Below are 15,428 nucleotides of genomic sequence, written 5' to 3'. Positions count from 1 at the left end.
TTTCAAAATATATTTCTAAGATCATTTGTGGAATTCATATTTATAATGTCCTCCTCCTGTGCTATCTTTTTATATAATTCTACAAAGCACTCCTCGTGCAACTTCTTTGCCCAAGAGAAAACTATAATTTTGAAAAAGACGGATGTGTTACATCTAAATGCGTCCGACACCAATCACGCGGAACCTTTGTTTAAAGTGAGCGTTTCCTAAACGGAGGGAAATGTGAACGCAAAACAAAGAAAAGTCTGCTCCCTTTTGGCTCCTGTCTTTACTCGAGTTTTTTGTTTTTTTGTTTTTTTTTCTTCACCCAGCAAATACCCATATAAATCCCGAAAACGTGTATTGTTTGTGATCTATAATTAAAAGTCCCTTTTCTCGTTTTCCTTTTCATCATGGGAGTCCACGGACTGTGGAGGCTGCTCGAGAGCACAGGAAAACCAATCAACCCCGAGACCTTGGAGGGAAAGATACTCGCTGTCGGTATCCTATCTGTCTGTGCTGAAGTGGTTTGCTGTTCAGTTGTGCTTTTTAGGGGAATCTCGTCATAGCTGGTTGTTGTGTTCCGGTTAAACGCCTTAACCTCCCGCTGCAGACATCAGCATATGGCTGAACCAGGCAGTGAAGGGGGTGAGGGACCGTGAAGGCAACAGCGTCCAGAACGCCCACCTCCTCACCCTGTTCCACCGCATCTGTAAGCTGCTGTTCTTCCGCATCAGACCCGTTTTTGTGTTTGATGGAGACGCGCCGCTTCTGAAGAAGCAGACCCTGGTAAGCTTCATTCATGGACCCACTCCGTCCGATCACGTTATTGATGCTTTAACATGTTCTCGTGGCATTTTAAGTTTTCCGTCCTTTTTTTTTTTCGTTTTTACCCTAAAAAAACAACTGAGCAAACAGATGAGAGCTGAAGGACATGTTACTATTACAATAAGGGATTATGCATCTTCTTATATATCTTTTGTTTATATATATATATATATATATATATATATATATATATATATATATATATATATATATATATATATATATATATATATATATATATATTTACAGAGAGAAGAGAGAGGGGAAAGTGTATAAAAAGGGGGGGGGGGGTAGGACAAAAAAGAGAGAAGGGGCTTGTGGCATTTTTCTTATCATGGAGGACGTATCTAAAGAAAATTAAGCTTAAAATTGCCCTGCTGAGTATTTCTTTATTCAAATCGTTGTGAATCAGAAGCAGACAAAAAAATGCAGCTTGAAATAGGTCTAGCAATGAGGTTGAACTTACAATTGCTCCAATATTGCTTTCCGTTCTTGTTGCACCGGTAATGTTAGGCTGGGGTCTTAAGGAGCTGTGAACTAGCTGGATGGATGGATGATGGGAAATGAGTGTAGGCTAACTCCATGCCAACAGTCCCACCTACTACTCAACAGGCACATTTCTAATGAACTTCTACAGATTCTATGTTTTAGAAAACCTCACAGGTTTTTTTTCTTTTTTTGGGCTAAAAACGGCACAATCCTGATTCAAACTAGACCCCCTGGGAACGCTTTACTCTGTCCGTCTGGCATTCTCTGCTCGCAGGCTCAGAGGAGGCAGAGGAAGGAGGAGTTGACCCGGGAGTCAAAACAGACCAACGAGAAGCTGCTTAAAACCTTCCTGAAGAGACAGGCCATCAAAGCTGCTCTAGGAGATCACAGGTGTTAAGGCCAAGGACCCAGATTGTTGTGAAGAAGAAAAAAACCTAACATTTTCTTACCCTTTAATGTATTTTTCCCTGTTTCAGTAAAGATCCTCTTCCCAGCCTCTCGAGTGTGAGGCGAGATGAGGTGGACGATCTGTATGTTTTACCAGCTGTTCCACCAGCAGAAGATGTGGAAAAAAACAGGTCAGGACTTCAGCAAGTTTACAAAGAATGGGTTTTATTTTATTTTTTTCAAAGGAGCAAAAATTACAAGAAGCTTTCTTCTAATCATAAAAATGAGTTGTCTTTTATGTAAGATTTTAAAATTCTTAACTGTATTTTTTAGTCTAATTTATTGATAATATTATATAAATACTTTTACAAAGGTCCCCTTCCCCCAGTTCGGAAGAGGAGAGTCAGGAAGAGGCTGACAGTTTTCATGCATACCAGGTAAAATGTTCTTAAGCATAAGATCCGAACAATGTTATTTATCTTCTATATGTTAAAAATATTTGGGACATTTAATCAAGGATTTAGAGCCTTTCCCACCAAAAACATTCTCATGCTGTTTATTAGAAAAATGTAAACATGTGTTGATCATTTTAAAGCTTCCTTAAAGCTAAATTGCTCTTTTTGTTTTAGGAGGAAGACCCAAACTCGGTGGATATCAACTCGGAGGAGTTTGCCAGTCTGCCTGCTGAGATGAGACACGAGATGCTCAAAGAAATGAGGGAGTTCTCAAAAAGACGACGAACCATGTTTCACAAACCTCCAGAGGTATGCTGGGGTTTCACTTGCAAGTTTTTGTGTTGTTGTTTTACAAATGATTTCTTGACTCCCCCTTATCTTTTCTCAGTGTTCAGGAGACTTTTCGCAGTACCAGCTGGCCGGTCTGCTGCAGAGGAACAGGCTGAACCTGCGTCTGGAGGGCGTTGAGAAGGAGATGAGCCAGCACAGCGCTGGAAGCGCTCAGCAGCTCTGTCAGCGGGAGGGAGATCTCGTCAGCCACAGCGTGGAGGCCAACCGGCTGGTTTCTGAGGACAATTCACACTACATTCTCATTAAAGGTGAGGCGAAATGGCCTGCAGGAGCCAGTTGGATACATTTAGACTACTTGATGTTATTTCATGCTTGATGTTGCCTTGGATTTTTTGAACATTTTTCACCATTTTTTGAAGCACTTTGTTAAGCTGGTGGGGGCGTGGTTTGTTGGTACAGCGTGACTGGATGCAGATGTAAAGCGGCAAGCACGGCGTGATTGTGGAGTGATGCGGTCTTTTGACCCTCCCCTACGATATATCAGCCTCTAAAATCACACAATGGTGCAAACATGCATGAAGTAGTGAAAGAACCAAAGAAGCTAATAGTTTTCATTAGAATGTGTGCAAAGATGTTGGAGAGGTGCTGGGTGTGGAGGGGGAGGAGATCGCTCTTACAGGGCTGCATTTAAAATTCCACAAATCGAATTAAAACAGTTTTTAATTGACTTTTGTTGTCAATCACCGTCTTTTTTCCAGGCTCAAAAACGACTTTTTAGTTAATTCAGCAATAAAAGTTTCACTTCTGCTCTGTTTAAATCAGTAGTTGAACAAAAACTGTTTTTACAAAAAAAAAAAAAAAAAGAGTTTTGGAATAAAACTATAAAATAAATGACATTAACTCCTACATCAAAACTAAACCAGCTCAGAGTCTTAATCAATAGACTTTATTGATTGAGTGTTTTATATGTAAAAATCTGCAATGCATTAAATGTAAAAAAAAATACAAACCAGAAAAATAAACAGCATATATATATATGAAAAATGAAAAGAAAAAATGAGAAAAGCTTTGATATTATATAGGAATATTGTATATTTTGTCAGTTATACCCAGTTTTTATGCTTCCTGGATAAAAAATGTTGGCATTTTTCTATAAATTCCTGATATTTATTTGTGGGATACAGTATTTCATGAAAGAAAAACCTAATTCTTAATCATTGTAATATTAAAATGTAATATATCTACCTCTGTACCGGTTCCAAGCCCGGTTTGAGAAGGTTGCGTCAGGAAGGGCATCCGGCGTAAAACATTGCCAAATTTACCATGCGACTTGTTCGCTGTGGCGACCCCTGATGGGAGAAGCCGAAAGTGGAAGAAGAAGATTTTAAACGCAAAATGAAAACGGTATGGTTTACTGAAAAGCAGGAAGTGAGTTTCTGATGTTGTAGGTTTGCTCCTGTTTCAGAATGCTAATCTTTAAGTGTCACAACTCAACTCGGTGGTTTTTGTTAAACATGGCTGAAGTCTTATCTTTAAACTCTAACAAGACACTCTGGGATAGGATTTTATAAAATATTTGATCCAAATAACACTGTGTTTGCTTAAAAAGTCCTGAAGTTATTTATTTAATAAGAGGCAAAATTGTTTTAAATTATATACAGTACAGACCAAAAGTTTGGACACCTTCCCATTCATTTGAATGGGAAGGTGTCCAAACTTTTGGTCTGTATTGTATATTTTTTTATTTTTATATTATTAAAAGTAATACCGGTAATTATCTTTTTGGTCAGTCAGATTCCTCAGTTTTATGGAAACCTTGTTTTCTAAGTAAGCAAGTGAAATTTTTGATTGTAAAATAAAAGAAGAATCATCAGCACAGAAATGGAAACAGGGATTTGGATTTTTTGGAAGATACTCTGCATTAATGACATCTTACTTTATGTCCAGGCTCCAAAAACAACCACGCCACCTCAGAGAGCAAACCTGCCACTGCGGCCTGGTCCGGTCTCTCCGTATCAGGCATCAGGAAGCCGGCAGACAGACCAGAACCTCTCTGGAAACCGGTCTTAGAGGACGAAGATGAAGTGCAAGCCACTTGCTCTGGAGACTCCAAACCTCCTCAGCGGCTTCAGAGAGAGGGGACTCCACCTTCTCCTCGGACCCTGAAAGCAATCCAGGCGGCTATGAACGACAGCTCCAATGAAGGCGAGGCAGAGCAGAAGGATGGGAGCGTGTCTCCACGAACTGTGAGGGCAATCCAGCAAGCGCTAACCGAAAAGGAAGAAGACTCAATAAACAAGAGTCTTCATCATCCTGTACCACCGGTGGACATCAGCAGATCGGACGAGGAGACTCGAACTTCACTGAGCGAAACGTCTGAGTTTAACAGGAACGCAGCAGGTCAAAGTCCAGTCATAGACGACAGTTCATATAGTAGTAGCTCAGAGGAGGAGATGGAGGAGGTGATCGGGCAGAGAAACAAAGCGCTTCGCTTTGCAGCGCTTGATCTGCCTCATGACACAGCAACAGAGTCTAAAGAGGAGAACGGAAAACCACCAGAGAAAGAGGAAGACCCGGAACAGCGGGAGCAGGACGCTGCTTTGGAATCCAGTGCAGACAGAGCGAGGAATCGGGATCATCAGCCAGACCGTGGAAATCCTTCTGAGCTCTTAGAGCGAAAGGTGGACAAAACCTCAGAGGAGACGAACAAAGACGAAACGAAGCCAGAAAGCAGCGAGGAAAGCGACTCAGAGGGTACCAATAATCCAGTTGATGACCTCGATCAAGCTTTTTAGCGCTTGTTCTAAATGCATCTTGTGGGTTTGTCTTCAGAAAGCTTCATCGAGGTACCGGAAGAGCTTAAAGTGGAGGATACAGTCGTGAAGACTGCAGAGAAAAGACCACCAGATGAGATCTGTGCAGACCAGACGAAGAAGGAAGAGGAGGCAGAGGCAGCGGGGATCGAGGGCACTGACCGTCCAGCCGCTGCTGTGGATGCTGAGGGAGATGAGGATGAAGAGGGAAAACTGAAAGAGGAAGCAGACACAAAGGCCGCACCCGCACTGGCTGTAAACGAATGGGAACAACTTGACATGGTTTGTTCTTTAACAGGAAATCTACAAAACATTTTCTTCGTCTCTTTGTCTGATGTGATTAGAACCAACATTTCTGAGGTTTTGACACCAGAATAAAGGAAATGGGCCGTGTGCAGTATCTGCTGGTTTTGGGTTCGTATTAGCTTAGAAAATCAAACGGATCTTCAAACCATGACTTCAGAATTCGTCCTTTTATTTAAAACATTTAACACAAACAAAATCTCATATTAGAAATAAGTAAAATGTACCCAAACAAAGATGTTGGTGTTCTATAATGTAAGAAGGATTTGAAAGACTTCTTTTTATTTTAAGGTGATAGCACAGATCAGACAGGAGTCCTCCAAATAGCTTTAATGATATTTTTTCTGAATATATTTGATTTATATTCACAGCTAGAAAAAAGAAAAGCATATTTTGGTTTAACACCAATACCTTTATTTAATTTTTCCATAACAGTATCACAATTAAGATTGTTTCATTTATTTAAAATGCTTTTTTTTTATCTATATTTTCTGTTCAGATGATTTAGAAGCTTTATTCTGATGCATTTTAGCGATTTCCTTTAGTTTGCAGTGACTTGATGTGTTTTTTCTGCAGGAGGACCTAGAGGCTCTGGAAAACTCCCTGCAGATGGAGCAGAGCAACCTGAAGGATCAGAAACAGCAGCAGGAGCGGATGGCCAACACAGTGACGGGGCAGATGTACCTGGAAAGCCAGGTAGAGAAAAAAAGACATGGAAATTTCCCCTCTACATGTGAAAATTCCCACGCAGCACTTTTGAGCTTTTCTGAGAAAGAGCGGAATAATGATGATCCACAGCAGGGGCGTCTCACTGGAGGACAGTTTTTTGTTTATGCATCTGTGAATCATCCATGCTTTTAAAGAACTTAAAGGAACATCACAATTGAAACAAGTTTCTAGTTTGTCTCATACATTATTCCAAAGTGCTGCATTCGGCGGCTGTGGGAAATGCGGAATGCAGTCCGGTCATCGCTCTGTGTTTGAAAACAGGAGCTGCTGCGGCTGTTTGGTGTTCCGTTTCTCGTGGCTCCGATGGAGGCCGAGGCTCAGTGTGCGGCGCTGGACCGCGCCGACCAAACCCACGGGACCATCACCGACGACTCGGACGTGTGGCTGTTCGGAGGACGGCACGTTTACAAGAACTTCTTCAGCCAGAACAAATACGTGGAGCACTACCAGTACAGCGACCTGCAGAACCAACTGGGTCAGTGTGACACTCATGAGAAAATATGTCCTCACACTAAAGAAGATAAGTGGATGGCAGGCCTCTGGGGCCTTTTATCCTGTTTCCACATCATCTTTTTACATCTTAAAATGTGGTGTGCTGTGATTATTTTTTAAAAACGTTACTTATTTATAGAAGTGTCCGATTTCTTGAAGTAGCTTACTGAAATTATCTGACCCTGTGTTAGGTCTGGACAGAGCTAAAATGATAAACCTGGCTTACCTCCTTGGGAGCGACTACGCAGAGGGAGTGCCAGGAGTCGGCTACGTGACTGGAATGGAGATCCTGAACGAGTTTCCTGGACCAGGTTTGGAGCCCCTGAAACAGTTTAGGTGTGTGTAATTTTGTTTGTTTTTTTGGTTTTCTTAAAAATCAAAAAAGGTTAAAAAATGTTGTTTTATAGCATTTTTTTTCTACGTCTTTGCAGTCAGTGGTGGTCACAAGCTCAGGAGAATAAGCGCCTCACGGCTGACCCCCAGGACACAAAGGTGAAGAAGAAACTGAGGGCCTTGAAGCTTCAGTCCGGTTTTCCCAACCCCGCCGTTGCTCAGGCGTATTTAGAACCCGCCGTTGATCCGTCCTGCAGCTCCTTCAGTTGGGGGCGCCCCCAACTGGATGTGATCAAAGAATATCCTTCCATTGTTTGGAGGAAGACAGAATGTCTACTTGTCTGTTGTGAGTATTTCTTAACCTGAACTTTAAATTCTGCTTGAGTCGTTTTGGTTGGAGCAGCAGAAAGACGGAGGAGATCCTTCAGCCTGTTGTCAAGCAGCTCAACAGCCAACAGGTATGTGGGATTCTTCATATAACAGTGATATAATTATTGAACAAGTTTAAATTTCATATTTCATCTTTAAAACCGTCTTTAACAGCTGAATGGAAAAAACAGAAATTACAAAACATTGTTGCAAGAATTTGACATTTAATGTTGAACAATTTGTTGATCATTTTGTACTTCTTTGTAATTTGAATGTATTTGTTTAAATCATTTTTATTCCATAGGATCTTTGGAAATATTTTTTTTGTCATAGCTAAATTTGGTTTGTTAAATATAATTAGTAAACCTCTCAAATAGAACATTTTTATAAAACTGCTTGTTAAAATATTTCAAAAACAGTTGATTGAGATCTTTTTTTCCCCATAAAATATTTAAAGTGTTTGTCCGGAATCATCCCATAATTATGGCAGCTGTTGTGAAAATCCATTTATGAGTTACATATTTGACATTTAGAAGCTTTAAATGGATGAAAACGACAACAATCTGTATTGATTTTTAGTAAGTTTACCATAAGGAAAGCATAAGCCTGTTTAAACCAGTAACTAAATCAAGTTTTTCCCAGATTGTTTAAGTTCAATAACTGGTTTAAAAACAGATGGCTCCTTTTTCCTTAATTCTCTACTAAAACATTTATTCCTGAAAGTTACAGCCCCTTAAACCGTCACGGTTCTGTTTTCTAGACTCAGCTGCGGATAGACTCTTTCTTCCGCATGGAGCAGCAGGAGAAGCAGGTGATCCATAGTCAGCGACTCCGCAGAGCAGTTACCTGCCTAAAAAGGAAAGAGCGAGAAGGGGGAGACGATAAAGACACAGAGGAGGAAGAGCAATCGCCGACCAAATCTAAAAAGGCAAATCTGAAAAGGCCAGACGAACAAAAGGAGGGGCAGAGGAGCGCAGCGATGGCGGCGGCGGCTGGAGGTTTCCTGGGATCTGAGCTGATGCTGGAATCTCCTCTGGCCTCGGTCTGCAGCCCTGTCCCTCAGTCCTCATCATTAAAAAATGCTCCTCTGTCTACAAAGGCTTCATGTGCAGAGCTGCAGGGCAGCAGCAGCTCCGGTGAGGACAGTGACATAGGCGGGGAAATGGTCACAGCCAGATCTGTGTTTGAAGGCAACAAACGCGGCCGAGGAGCAAAAGGAAGAGGGGGATCCAGAGGAAGAGGAGGGGGAAGGGGGAAGAAGAACACCTGAGGTCTAACTTGAAGGGTTGAAGCTCTCAAAGCCACAGACAAAAACCTTTGATGTCATATTTGGTATGTAGGTAGGGGTCAGGAAGAAACTTCCTTTCTAAAGGAAAGTCTATGAATTTTGTAGACTGAATAAAATACCTCACTACTGTTTGGAGTTTTTTTTAACAAGTAGAGCATTGTTTGGCATTAAATTTTGAGTGTCTACCATGTTTTGGTGCTTTTTACTGTTTATTTTACAATTGTATAAAACCTTTGAACTGATTTAAATGTGCTAACTGTAGCAAATGTATATAATTAGGCTCATGGAAGAAGCATTTAGGGTTGTCAGTGGTCAATAGAAAAATGGAGAGCAGCACGCTTGAACATTACCGGTAGTTTGATGTCATAAATCCATGAAGAACTCCACCATCATCATCGTACACAGACGCTAGACTCATCAGCTTCACAGGTGTGCCCCCTAAAGTGGTCTGGAAGTGTATGGAAGATTTCTGTTTTCTTTCAGCAGAAGCTTTTGCAGAAATTTGAAACGCATTTTTGACAAACTTTCCATTTTCAGCCTCAGCTGCCCAGCTTGGCTGCAGGGCAGCTGTGGCTGTCTGTCAGCTTTAGTGCTTCACAGCGCAGGGAGGTAAAAGGGACGCTCTGGGATTGTTGGTCAGGACGCCACCAAACTGTGTGTAACTTTAAACCCCGGAGGCCAACTGTTACCAGATTTCCGAAGGGCTTGATCCTGGAGCAGCATTTTACAGGAAACGCTGCAAATCATTCAGACATGGAGACTGAACAGTGTAAGGCCACAGAGGACTTCAACACCAAACAACAAGGTGAGAATTTGGACAAAGGCTCTTAATCTGGGGGGATAATAAACTGCGGGACACACTGGAACAGTTGTCTCAGAATAAAATATGTAACGGACATTTATAGCAATGAAGTGCACAGTTAAGCACTCATGTACTATCTTTAGGCTTTGTTTTGTCACTCAGTGGGTTTCCCTGACCTTTAAAGCACAATTATCTAACCGGGAGTGTTGGTTGGATGCCAAAAATGGATGTCAGTGCTGGTGTTTACTGCACACAATTACTGTAGACAACAACATTAAACTTTGGGACAAAGCAAATGTAGTTTTGATATACCTTTAAAACTTATAAAAGTTCAACTTAAGTTAAAATTTAAACAATTTCAGATTGAAAAACAGTTTCTAAATTTTTAAAATCCCATCAGTTGTCATGGGGGAAAGACAAAAAAATCCTGACGAAAAAAAACAAAATTTAAAACAAAAAGTAAAGTAAAAGAACATTTATAATCTATTAAATCAAACAGACCCAGATATTGGAAACTACTACTACTATTTACATAAATCACTGCATGGCAACACAGGCAAAAAAAACAACACTTAACGACATCCAATCACATTACAAAGCAATATTTCATTGTTTTTGCAATTTAACATATCGTGGCATTATACATTCCTTAACTGGCATGAAAGTTTACTAAAAATATGTGAATCCTTAAAAACTTAAGCTAAAACCTACTGTAAATAAATAATCAAACAAAGCCTGTGATTCATTAGCATGGAGATCCACCTTAAGCAACACCTCTTGACTGTGAAACCTGTGAGAAGCACTTGTAAGAAGAGACAAGGGTCAAAGTTTGGGGTGAAAAAAACAAAACGACTGCTTGATCATTTGCTATTCCAACAGAGTAACTGAAATGGTGGTAGTGTGATGGCATGGGCTTGCACCTCCCTCAATTCAAAAACAGACTTGTGGCTCTGCAAACACAGTCCAACCCCCCATTTCCACAATTTTGGACTGAATTTGAATCTTCAAGATTACAAATTTGCCTCGCAGAGCAGATTTTATCTCAAACCCCCAGTCGGAACAGACTTGAAAACATCACAAAAAGGTCAAGCCAGTCACAAGCAGGAGGAAAGGGTGCCAGTTTGTTGTAGTTTTGTGTGGTTTTTCAATGTGTCACAAAGACCTCTGTTTATTCAATTAACAGGCTGGGATATAAAAGTTATTGGTTTGAAGTGTCGCAAAAAAAGAAAGAGAATTTAGACCCAACAGGCTTCTTCTGTATGTTTGGTTCTAAAAATACGTATTGAAACTAGGACACCTTTTCATATGAAATAATAATCTGAGTCAAAAATACTAAATCATTTTAAGTTTCATATTTGTGCTCCAGCATCTCTAAACACATCAAACAGAATAATAAAGAATTCAAAGAGACACGTCTACGTTGACTATCTCCCCTTGTTATGCAGATGACGACCTTTTTTATGTTTGCACCTGTCAATGTCTGTCTCCCTTGTCGATACCAAAGTAGACGATGCCGAACTGGCCAACGCCATAATGTCTCGCCGATTCCAGCCAAAATTCTTCAGCTCTGAGACTTGGGAGGGATACAACTTCTCGGATCTGAAGATCAGACTCAAAGAGTCCACTGAGGTTTACGGAGCTGTTCTCTGGCCGTCGGTGAGCTCAAACATCATCATTCATCAGCCTTTCATTTAATTTCTGCAGCTGAAATGTAAACTTGTATCCCTCTGACCAGGCCATGGTGCTGTGTCATTTCTTAGAGACCAACCGAGACAAATACAACCTGGTAGACAAAAATGTGATTGAACTTGGAGCAGGAACTGGCCTCGTCACTATTGTTTCCAGCCTTTTAGGTACTGAAACAATTCAAGTACCAGTACTTTATTTTAACAAAGTCTTCTGCCTTTTCTAGCACAACCTTTATTTATAGTTGGTTAATTTTTCATTCAAAACTGAATTGTCTCTTTAGGAGCTAAGGTCACATCCACAGACCTTCCAGATGTGCTGGGAAACCTTCAATACAATGTAACGCATAACACCAAAGGCAGATGCAAATATACTCCTCTGGTATGGGCTTACTTTTAATAATGTTGTGCTTGCAATAAAAAAAATGTTCAACGTAATCTTTAGCATAAATCCTTTTCTGGCTTGATTCCTCTGTCTCTCCAGGTCACTGAGCTGATGTGGGGTCAGAATTTAGATCAGCGTTTCCCTCGTGCCTCTCACTGTTTTGACTACATACTAGCAGCTGATGTGGTGTACCACCACCCTTACCTCGAGGAGCTCATGGACACATTTGACTACCTGTGTCAGGAGAACACACAGATACTGTGGGCCATGCGTTTCCGCCTCGACCCGGAGAACAGCTTTGTGGATCGGTTCCAAAAGCGTTTCCATTTGGAAGAGCTGTATGACCTCCCCAGTCTGAACATAAAGCTGTTCAGAGCTTGGAGGAGGTGCAAGTGGACCAGTGACAGCTGACTGTACAGACTTTTTTGGGATTCATTGGCTGTTAGTTGGTGCAAGAAATAACAAGACGCTGAAACTGGACTCCAGACTATATTTTTTGGGCATTCCTCGCACCGACTGTTGCACAGAGCATATCACCTTACGCAGTTGATGGTGTTGAAGAAGCCAGTTCCCACTGTAAACTAAATATATCTATGTCAAAAAATGAATAAACAAATACAATTTCCAAAATTTTCCCCAAACATTTCCAGACTCAAGTTTATTAGAGGAGCTTTTTACGCGTTTTTTGTTCAGGCATTGACCACTTCACTGACCTTAAAGTCATAGGTTATTGGCTCAGAGAACAAACAGATGTGCTTTCTCATCAGATATATTGTGACAAGTATTTTTTTAACAATAAAAAATCAGTTCACATTTTGTTTTTATTCTACATTTGACAATATTGCTTAACTCTTTCTTTTTTTTTAGTGTTGTGAGTTAAGCCCAAGTAACCTTGTGTCAACACTTCAGCTGGTTGCTGTCCCATATTTGGGTGTCACAGAAGTCAGTGCAATGGCGTCACAGATAAAATCAATTTTTCTCTCTTTCCCTAATTATGTTAAGAGGGTGAAAGAAAACACAGCTTTTCTTGGTAGTTAAAAAAAAAACTAATTTGTGTCTAGATAAAACAAAGATGCCTTAAGGCAGTGTCACATGGCCACTATGTACGTTTTGTGCATTTTTCACGTATGAAATTTTGGTCTTTCGTGATACATGCGTCATTTACATAATTCATTCATGTTTTTTTTCATTTGTCATTCGTCGATGTGCGCATGTCCGTTGAGGGTTTCGGCCAACAGGTCTTTACATGAATTCGGTTTTGAGCTGTTCAAAATATTTAGTCGGTTGAGTATTACTATTATGTATGTTTTCATATACAATTATTATGTACATTTTAGACAATTGTGCGTTATTTTTGCAAGATGCATATGTAAATTTGTGGCTTTCCAGGACCGATCCACATATGTCTAATGGACTTCTATCTTTTATAACGCATGTTTGGCACACATATCACTTAAACGTACATAACTGACGCATGAATCACTAACAAATTGGATATAAACAGCGCAATAACCATGCACGATTGATTCATGTTCTATGTTGATTTACGTGATATTTGCGTGGTTTATTCGTAATTATTTTGTGGTTTTAATGTAGTTCATTCATCTGTGAAAATTTCACGTGAAAGACCACAACTTTTCTCACTTTTTCCATGTATAGTTGTGCATTACCAATTTTCACCCATGCAATATATGCAAAATAAACATAGTGGCAATATGACATGACAACTTTAGAGTTGTGTTTTTCAAAGCTTTTCAGCATCCTCCTGTTTTCTATGTTTCTCAGCCAATGGTCAATGGTTAACAATGACCTTGACTTGACTTCCTGCTTATGAAAATATAGAGACATCGACGAAAACACATTGTTTTGTCCTAATAGAAGGACTCGGCCTCATCTGAATCTCTAATGTTCTAATTTAATCATCAAGTCACCCTAAAGGGACCTTTTATGTCATTACTGCAACACACGTTCATCACTTTTATGTTTGTTAAAATGTAAGAACTGGATGAGACTTGTTTTTGGTTATATGAGTGCATGACAACACTCACATGTATTTTTTGGCACTATGCATACAGCTCCAGTAACATGAACAGCAACGCTCTGAAAAAATTTGTCATATTTTGGAGACCCACCAGTTGAGCTTGATGGCCTTGGGTCACTTATAAGTCGCCTATAATGAATGTGACCCATTAAATTTGATATTTTAATGACCCTGGATTCCCAGATGCTCTTGGTGACCTTTAATCTTTTATTATTTTTTTCTGTTGACGCATTTGGTTTCTTGACAACAGAAGGGTTGGAATAGGAACAGTTGGATTTAGGCGCAGGAAATGGCTTACAAAACAAATATTCAACAGCTGAAGACTGTATGTGGCTGTGATGGTTTGGAGAATTTTGAACCGGGTTGCAAAATACCCTAGAATTTCAAAGTAAACGAGAAATTAAGGGCAGAAACATGACATCAAAATAAAACTCAAGGTGTGGAATTTTTCAAAGGAACTTGGTGTGACAGAATTTGATTTAAATTTAATTTTACAATTTTATTTCTTAGGAAAAGTTCACATAAAAGCATCACTGCAATGAGCCAGAATTAGCCTAACTGGCTATTTTTGACCTCTTGTCCCCGGAAAGATGTTAAAAATGTCAGCCTAAAAAACTAAAAACAAAGAGTCAATCAATTAAATTACCGCGGGTAGAATCCACAACCGACTTATAAGTAGGAAGGTTTCCAGTTTTAATCAACGCTGTTAGTTCTTTTTGTTTAGAATTTTTAGGTGGACCCCCCAATATTGCAAACATTAAAGAGGCCATTATTCATCAAAAATTTCAGCAGAAAACGACCCCTCTGCTAAGAATTCTGCTCCCCCGTGACCTAATAATACGTCACGGGGTCATAATTGCTTCATAGATATTAAAAAGAACACCAGAAAACTTATCCTGCTTTAATTTTAAAAGATGAGGGTATTTGGGTTGTGACCTTTCTGGAAATTGAGCTGCAGGACATCCTGAAGAACAACAGCAGGTCAGAAATGCAGAGAAAGGGTTCGTAGGTGTTGTGCTGAAAGTATGTGGAGTATCATCTCTCTTCGGGACAGGCTGCTGGTTTTATCACTGTTGTAGAAGGAACAATTTCATTTATTAAAAAAAAAAGTGGGGTCTGTTTAGTTTTTAATTCTTCTGGGCTTCCATAGATACTACTGCTCTTTCTAAATCTTTTTAAAACAATGAGTTCCCTTGTCGATGTTACTGCTATTTAAATGAGGGAGCAGCTGACTGAGCTCACAGAAGCCGAACTAAGACCCGGAATGAAGCTCCAAATCCCCAAACAGTGGAGGAGGAAATCTCACAGATGGAGAGCAATAGCAAAACAGAAATGTCACCATGGAGAGTGTGAGATCACCGGCAAGGAAAACAGACCAGCATGGACTGCTGTAAAGGACACAAGGGCAATATCAAGAATGCACTTTTATGTGTTTGATTGGGACACAGTCCACATGGACATGAAATCGAGACCTGTGAGTTTGAATGTTGGACTGAAATGGACCCTGCAGAGACTTTGGTGATTAGTGAAGGAAGGAGTCAAATGCTGGTTAACCTTAAAAGGTGCAGAGGTAGAGCAGTAAACTTAGTAGAAGCATCACAGGTTTGCTTTCCGTCTTGTTTCCATCTACCTTGTGTTGAAGTATCTGGAATGTCAAATGAAAAAATAGGCTGCAGCAAAGTTGCAGGGCTGGAGTCTAAAAGGCTGAAATGCTTTATGTGTGAAACCCTGATCCCACTCAGAAGGCTGCAGTGCTGTG

At 40.2% G+C, this 15,428-nt stretch overlaps 2 protein-coding genes across 3 annotated transcripts; both read left to right on the top strand.

The window, feature by feature from the left end:
* Positions 1 to 177: 177 nt before the first annotated feature.
* On the top strand, positions 178 to 8,946 carry ercc5 (excision repair cross-complementation group 5). Its single transcript, XM_078945132.1, has 15 exons — positions 178 to 480; positions 593 to 768; positions 1,571 to 1,686; positions 1,773 to 1,874; positions 2,057 to 2,120; positions 2,313 to 2,447; positions 2,527 to 2,737; positions 4,377 to 5,183; positions 5,262 to 5,524; positions 6,122 to 6,241; positions 6,536 to 6,749; positions 6,958 to 7,102; positions 7,198 to 7,400; positions 7,475 to 7,557; positions 8,229 to 8,946. The coding sequence occupies exons 1-15, from the start codon at positions 393 to 395 to the stop codon at positions 8,736 to 8,738; spliced, it is 3,237 nt and encodes a 1,078-aa protein (XP_078801258.1). The 5' UTR covers positions 178 to 392; the 3' UTR covers positions 8,739 to 8,946.
* Positions 8,947 to 9,314: 368 nt separating this feature from the next.
* mettl21e (methyltransferase like 21e) lies at positions 9,315 to 12,269 on the top strand. 2 transcript variants are annotated; one of them, XM_023953396.2, is made up of 5 exons: positions 9,315 to 9,561; positions 11,063 to 11,214; positions 11,294 to 11,411; positions 11,528 to 11,625; positions 11,728 to 12,269. In XM_023953396.2, exons 1-5 carry the CDS (start codon positions 9,510 to 9,512, stop codon positions 12,037 to 12,039), a joined length of 732 nt encoding a protein of 243 aa, XP_023809164.1. In that variant the 5' UTR covers positions 9,315 to 9,509; the 3' UTR covers positions 12,040 to 12,269. The 2 variants fall into 2 exon arrangements, with proteins under 2 accessions (XP_023809164.1, XP_023809165.1); XM_023953397.2 differs by having other exon boundaries at positions 9,362 to 9,561; positions 11,066 to 11,214.
* Positions 12,270 to 15,428: the final 3,159 nt, after the last annotated feature.

Source organism: Oryzias latipes, chromosome 3, assembly GCF_053564925.1.
Source record: "Oryzias latipes strain Hd-rR chromosome 3, Olatipes_Hd-rR_3.1".
In the NCBI taxonomy this organism is placed as follows: Eukaryota; Metazoa; Chordata; class Actinopteri; order Beloniformes; family Adrianichthyidae; genus Oryzias; species Oryzias latipes.
Note: the sequence above shows the minus strand (reverse complement) of the source record. Positions and strands in the feature narration are given on the sequence as shown.

Coding starts and splice junctions, on each gene's coding strand:
- ercc5 (XM_078945132.1), top strand. CDS start 393: ATGGGAGTCCACGGACTGTGGAGGCTGCTCGAGAGCACAGGAAAACCA. Junction 1,687..1,772: donor GCTGCTCTAGGAGATCACAG/GTGTTAAGGCCA, acceptor TCCCTGTTTCAG/TAAAGATCCTCTTCCCAGCC. Junction 7,401..7,474: donor ACTGGATGTGATCAAAGAAT/ATCCTTCCATTG, acceptor TGAACTTTAAAT/TCTGCTTGAGTCGTTTTGGT.
- mettl21e (XM_023953396.2), top strand. CDS start 9,510: ATGGAGACTGAACAGTGTAAGGCCACAGAGGACTTCAACACCAAACAA. Junction 11,215..11,293: donor GAGCTGTTCTCTGGCCGTCG/GTGAGCTCAAAC, acceptor CCCTCTGACCAG/GCCATGGTGCTGTGTCATTT. Junction 11,626..11,727: donor GATGCAAATATACTCCTCTG/GTATGGGCTTAC, acceptor CTGTCTCTCCAG/GTCACTGAGCTGATGTGGGG.